The following is a 6,847-nucleotide window of genomic DNA, read 5'->3' as shown; positions in this document are numbered from 1 at the left end:
ATGCACAATCGAGAGCATCCTGTCGGGCTGTATCACCGCCTGGTACGGCAACTGCTCCGCCCACAACCGTAAGGCTCTCCAGAGGGTAGTGAGGTCTGCACAACGTATCACCGGGGGCAAACTACCTGCCCTCCAGGACACCTACACCACCCGATGTTACAGGAAGGCCATAAAGATCATCAAGGACAACACCCACCCGAGCCAGTGCCTGTTCACCCCGCTATCATCCAGAAGGCGAGGTCAGTACAGGTGCATCAAAGCTGGGACCGAGAGACTGAAAAACAGCTTCTATCTCAAGGCCATCAGACTGTTAAACAGCAACCACTAACATTGAGTGGCTGCTGCCAACACACTGACTCAACTCCAGCCACTTCAATAATGGAAATTGATGGGAAGGATGTAAAATATATCACTAGCCACTTTAAACAATGCTACCTAATATAATGTTTACATACCCTACATTATTCATCTCATATGTATACGTATATACTGTACTCTATCATCTACTGCATCCTTATGTAATACATGTATCACTAGCCACTTTAACTATGCCACTTTGTTTACATACTCATCTCATATGTATATACTGTACTCGATACCATCTACTGTATCTTGCCTATGCTGCTCTGCACCATCACTCATTCATATCTTTATGTACATATTCTTTATCCCCTTACACTGTGTATAAGAATTAGTTTTGGAATTGTTAGTTAGATTACTTGTTGGTTATTACTGCATTGTCGGAACTGGAAGCACAAGCATTTCGCTACACTCGCATTAACATCTGCTAACCATGTGTATGTGACAAATAAAATTGAATTTGATTTGATTTGATCAGATGGTCATGTACAGGTAGAGATATTGGTGTGCAAAAGAGCAGAAAAGTAAATAAATATAAACAGTATGGGGATGAGGTAGGTAAAATTGGGTGGGCTATTTACCTATAGACTATGTACAGCTGCAGCGATCGGTTAGCTTCTCTGATAGCAGATGTTTGAAGTTGGTGAGGGAGATAAAAGTCTCCAACTTCAGCGATTTTTGCAATCCCTTTAATTCCATTGGTAAATATGTTTTTAACTATTTGTATAGCGTACAACTATATTTTCATCATAGATAGACGAAGTGGAGTAATTATCGAAGTAATTCTCTACCCCACAAATATGTATAATTTGTCGCAAAAAGGTTTCACTTGTTCTATTAACGCGTTTCATAAAACGTTCCCTTACCATGCGGACGTTGATCACGCAGGGCCACCGTACAGCAGAAGGGTGACGTGCGATTGAAAACAATCGAATTTCCGGAATCCATCCTCGATTAGCATGTTTTTTTCGTTTTCTTCAATTTAAACAAAAATCTGGAGACAACTACCCCATGTTCATGAATTGCTGTCAGCCTTTGGTAATAACGTTTTTTAACCAATAGTTCTGTATGTTGCAAAATAGTCCATTATTGACTTGTAACAAGGCTTGTACCAGTATCATGTTAGCTAGCTATTTTTTTTAGCAAGCCTGATACGACCCCATTTTTGTCTGATACCTTGTTTGTTACCTAGTCGAATTTTGCGATGTGACCGTTTTATTGAACCTATGTTGCACTCTTCTGCGCTGGACGGTCTTCGCCACTTGGTTGTTAGCGAGCTGGAGGAGCTGTCATTCTTATTGGTCAGAGAAACAGATACGCGATGTGTCAGTGATGGACATGGCATATTTCTACCCACTTATTCTGAATAATAGGGCGTTCTGGAGAGATTCACTTTAGGATCACACACACACACAGTCCCGACTTGCTCCCACAAGCACAGATGTTTGGTGCAGATCCCACTGTGAATTGATCTGTGAAAAGGACACACACACACACAGTCCCGACTTGCTCCCACAAGCACAGATGTTTGGTGCAGATCCCACTGTGAATTGATCTGTGAAAAGGACACACACACACACAGTCACGACTTGCTCCCACAAGCACAGATGTTTGGTGCAGATCCCACTGTGAATTGATCTGTGATAAGGACACACACAAGCAGTATGTCTGAGAACCTCGTCCTCACCTTCCAGACCCAGCTCTCGGGAGTCATGGAAACGGTCCTAAAGTCAGCCATGTATGAGATCACCAGACTGGTGGAGGACGGCTTCCTGGAGGAGGTAAGACGTGGTCAACAGGAAGTGACACGGAGCCACCAGGAAGTGGAGTCTCTGCGGATCTTGCTGCAGCGAGCAGAGAGTCAGCTGAAGGATGTCAGTCAGAGGGCCAGGTGTGGAGACTGTGGCAGGACAGATGTCTACAACGAGGAAACAGACGACAGACCTCCAGGAATACAGGACAGTAAGTGGGGGCTTCCTTTGAGTCACAAAATACTTTTAGGTATAACCAAGGGGTAAATGGTGAATGTGTAGGTATTGCAACTGTTTCCAAAATGGGTTGCTTCTCCCTATGACTGTTTATAAATAGCTATGCTCATCTACCACTGTTCTTTCCCAGCCTAAGGTTGGTTCCCACAACCACAATATAACCAATTAGCCTATACTTTTCGAGACATACTTTGAGTTCAGAGGGTGTATGTTATGTTATGTTGTTGTCTCATTAGTAGTACTTTCATGAGTTGCACACCGTAGCAAAACGTTTTGCACCTGTCTCCCCAGGTGTGCTTCTGCTGAGCGGGTGTGACCTGAAGCTGGAGGAGGAGCCAGAGGTCAGGTGGAGAAGCTGTGGACAGGAAACAGTGGAGTCATCACAGGTTGCAGCTAAACCAACTCCTCCCACTCCTCCAGCTCCCAGTCCTTCGCTGGTAGGCAGTGTTAAGGAGGAGGAAGGGGAGGAGGACATGGAGCCGTGGAGAATCAAGGTGGCCATACAGCCGTCTGCAGCTCACACCTACACAGAGGAGCAGTGGGACTCAGACACACTCGTTCAGAGTACAGGGGACTCTATTGTGTTTCCCTCTGCGGATCCAGAGGTCCAACAGGTCACCCAGACACCCAGACTAGCAGGGCCATCTCAGAACCAGAGCAGAGGACCCAGCAATGACGGTGACAGAACGAGGAGTAGAGCCTCACCGGTGTGGATAGGCCATAGAATATTAGACACGGATACTGACGTTCACAGACAAGCTCAGTCGAACCTACGACTGGTAAGAGAGCCTCTGTCGTCCTCTGAATCGGCAGAGGCGAAGCAGCTAGCTAGAGATTTCGCTCCCCCAACCAATCCCAGCACAGCGGGGGCCTCTGTCTCCTCCTCTTCATCGGGCTGTCATGTCTTCAGCTCTTTAAACTACAGGATTCCTTCCAAATATAAGCCCAGCGCTCAAACCCTGCCACGCATGAGAGTATACAGGGATGCTGCCAAGCGGGGCGGCTACCCAATGTACAGCAGGGGGACCGCCCAGGGAGGGCTCACCTCCTCCCAAACACCAACCCAACAAGGGAACCACCAGCATCACCACCCTGGGAGGCTGGCCCTCCGCTGCCCAGTGTGTGGTAAGGTCTTCCCCCATCCCAGTAGCCTTAAGGCCCACCAGCAGACCCACACGGGGGAGAGGCCGTTCATCTGCGCCCTGTGTGGCCGGAGCTTCACTAAGTTAAGCAACCTGAAGGCCCACCGGCGCGTTCACACTGGGGAGAGACCCTACAGCTGCTCGGACTGCGGCAAACGCTTCACACAGAAGTGCAACCTTAAGAGGCACCAGAGGATTCACATGGAGAATGATATATGATGTGGGCGGGGAGGAGTGTGTGTGTGTATATGGGTGGGTGTGGGGAGGAGTGTGTGGGTGTGGGGAGGAGTGTGTGGGTGTGGGGAGGAGTGTGTGGATGTGGGGAGGAGTGTGTGGGTGTGGGGAGGAGTGTGTGGGTGTGGGGAGGAGTGTGTGGGTGTGGGGAGGAGTGGGTCGGTGTGGGGAGGAGTGTGCTCCAGGGGTGTTGGTTGTTCATTTGACCCATGTTATTGCATAAATAGTATATAGTTTGTTATTCCTTTATATCAATACTGTTGATGTGAAGTTAGACATGATGTAGGATAGATAAGCTGTGTTATCCCCATGGTATTGTCTAAAGTTTTTATAATAATGTATAGTCATTTACAAAGTGAATTGAAGTTTCTCTAGACCTTGTTTTCAGATGAATGTTCTACCATAGATGGCTAGTGTGGTAGCTAAACAACGCTTGTCTTTTCAAATCTGAGCACATGACAATGCTCGATCCATGTTCTTCTGAGTGTCCCACATCAAATGTAGGCCTATACAACATGTAATGGAATATGAATACCCTATAAAATGTAACATAACACAAAAAAATACCTCGGTCAATGAACAATGTCTGCTGAGTGAATAAGGTCAATATTGCTTGTGAATGGAGATTGTTTTTGTATGAACTAAGTGGATAAAATAACATATCTTTATGAACAAAGATTTGAATGAGAACATACAGCATGGTTGCATTGTGAAATCAAAATCATAGCTGTGCACTGTTCCCATTGGAAGTATAACATACAAGGGATGGATACAATAGTTTTATTTTAGAAGTAAATGGGGTGACTGAAGAAATAGTTTTGGTCTAAACTAGATACAGGGCTAGGATTTGTTTGTGGTTTTTAAATCCAAATTAAAGCAGTCAACCATGTTATTTTGTGTCCGATTTCTGTCATTTATTTGATTCAGTACTGTGGCGGGTATATTATCTTCCCTGGTGTAGTTATGCTGGTACTACTTTTTCTACTTGTCTGGTCAAAAGTAGGGGATAGGGTGCTATTTCACTGACCAGGACCCATAGGGCTCTGGTCAAAAGTAGTGCACTATATAGGTGATAGGGCACAATTTTGGACTCACAAAAACACAAAACAGGCATTTAAAGAGACTAATACATCTGGTCCTACAAACAGACCACACTGGGACAATGCTGATTGTGTGGTCTGTGTCCACAGTATTAAAGTTAAAGGTAGGCTCTTTTATTAATACTGGTAAATATAACTTTTAATATGTTTTCAGTTGTGATGAGAAATGTGCAGTGTAATGTTTATCTCTTGGAAAAATAATGTACGCGTTCCAAAGCTTACAGTGCCTTGCGAAAGTATTCGGCCCCCTTGAACTTTGCGACCTTTTGCCACATTTCAGGCTTCAAACATAAAGATATAAAACTGTATTTTTTTGTGAAGAATCAACAACAAGTGGGACACAATCATGAAGTGGAACGACATTTATTGGATATTTCAAACTTTTTTTAACAAATCAAAAACTGAAAAATTGGGCGTGCAAAATTATTCAGCCCCCTTAAGTTAATACTTTGTAGCGCCACCTTTTGCTGCGATTACAGCTGTAATTTATACGGAGACTTGATTACACACAGGTGGATTGTATTTATCATCATTAGTCATTTAGGTAAACATTGGATCATTCAGAGATCCTCACTGAACTTCTGGAGAGAGTTTGCTGCACTGAAAGTAAAGGGGCTGAATAATTTTGCATGCCCAATTTTTCAGTTTTTGATTTGTTAAATTTTTTTGAAATATCCAATAAATGTCGTTCCACTTCATTATTGTGTATCACTTGTTGTTGATTCTTCACAAAAAAATACAGTTTTATATCTTTATGTTTGAAACCTGAAATGTGGCAAAAGGTCGCAAAGTTCAAGGGGGCCGAATACTTTCGCAAGGCACTGTACTTGAGTGACATCACTGCCAGTCTTGTCAACTTGAACTGTTAGAGCCTTATTTCCTGCGCAAACCTTCAAAATAGTCGACAGGTCTACCATCTCTTCTGTCTGGTGCTGCATTGGGGGACTAAAATTATTGACACCCTTGATAAAGATTAGCAATAACGACAGTGTAAAATAAATAATTAAAATACTGAGCTATATTGTATCCTCCAAAAAATAGCACAATTATATTATTTCATACTAATACAATTGCTGAGAAATATATTTTGTTTAACAAGTAATGTTTATTTTTCTCAAAAAGGTAAGGGTCAAAATGATTGACACCCCTAAAGATTCTACCCAATAAAGTAGTCCAAAGTATTTTTGACTACTTTATAGTATTTGGTCCCATATTCTTGCATGCAATGACAACATCAAGCTTGTGACTCTACAAACTTGTTGGATGCATATGCAGTTCGTTTAGGTTGTGTTATAGATTATTTTGTGCCCAATAGAAATGAATGGTAAATAATGTATTGTGTCATTTTGGAGTCACTTTTATTGCAAATAAGAATAAAACATGTTTCTAAACACTTCTACATTCATGTGGGTGCCACCATGGTTACGGATAATCCTTGTTGTTTACAAAGCGTGTGACAAATAAAATTAGATTTTGTGTATTTTTCTCTCTGTTATAGAAACCACTATCACTTAGAATTTCACTAGTCCACTTCCTGGCTGATGTGTGTGTGTGTGTGTGTGTCTTGAGTGTAGTAATAAATGTGTGAACTGTGTATCTGTCTCTATTGAACCAGTATCCCTACACATATGGTACTGGAACTGACCCTGTATATAGTACGCTTACTTACATTGTGTTCTTTCTTCTTTCTTCTTTTTATATCTTGTGTGTTTTTGTTCTACCTTGTTATTTTTAGTGTTACATTGTTATTGATTACTGCATTGCTGGGGTTAGAGCTTGAAGGAAAGGCATTTTAATGTACTTGTGCATGTGACATAAAAAAATTGAAACTACCGGTCATTTCCGTCCTCTAACCGGGACTAACAGACATATGGACTTCATTTACAAGTAAAGGTAGATCTAAACGCATTTCCCAGGGATAGGCTACTGTTGACACTGTGACCTGTTGTCTTTGCTGCTCATTTCAGATCGATCCGTGTTGGATAAAGCTACAGGACCCAACGTTTTTTAGGGTGATCTGGTG

The 6,847-nt window shown here is 42.7% G+C and overlaps 1 protein-coding gene across 1 annotated transcript; it reads left to right on the top strand.

Moving 5' to 3' along the window:
- Positions 1-1,272: 1,272 nt before the first annotated feature.
- On the top strand, positions 1,273-4,616 carry si:ch73-109d9.3 (zinc finger and SCAN domain-containing protein 2). Its single transcript, XM_064963153.1, has 2 exons — positions 1,273-2,322; positions 2,640-4,616. Exons 1-2 carry the CDS (start codon positions 2,025-2,027, stop codon positions 3,707-3,709), a joined length of 1,368 nt encoding a protein of 455 aa, XP_064819225.1. The 5' UTR covers positions 1,273-2,024; the 3' UTR covers positions 3,710-4,616.
- The last annotated feature ends 2,231 nt before the right edge of the window (positions 4,617-6,847 follow it).

The sequence above is a fragment of the Oncorhynchus masou genome, unplaced genomic scaffold, assembly GCF_036934945.1.
Source record: "Oncorhynchus masou masou isolate Uvic2021 unplaced genomic scaffold, UVic_Omas_1.1 unplaced_scaffold_685, whole genome shotgun sequence".
Lineage (NCBI taxonomy): Eukaryota > Metazoa > Chordata > Actinopteri > Salmoniformes > Salmonidae > Oncorhynchus > Oncorhynchus masou.
Note: the sequence above shows the minus strand (reverse complement) of the source record. Positions and strands in the feature narration are given on the sequence as shown.

Coding starts and splice junctions, on each gene's coding strand:
- si:ch73-109d9.3 (XM_064963153.1), top strand. CDS start 2,025: ATGTCTGAGAACCTCGTCCTCACCTTCCAGACCCAGCTCTCGGGAGTC. Junction 2,323..2,639: donor ACCTCCAGGAATACAGGACA/GTAAGTGGGGGC, acceptor CTGTCTCCCCAG/GTGTGCTTCTGCTGAGCGGG.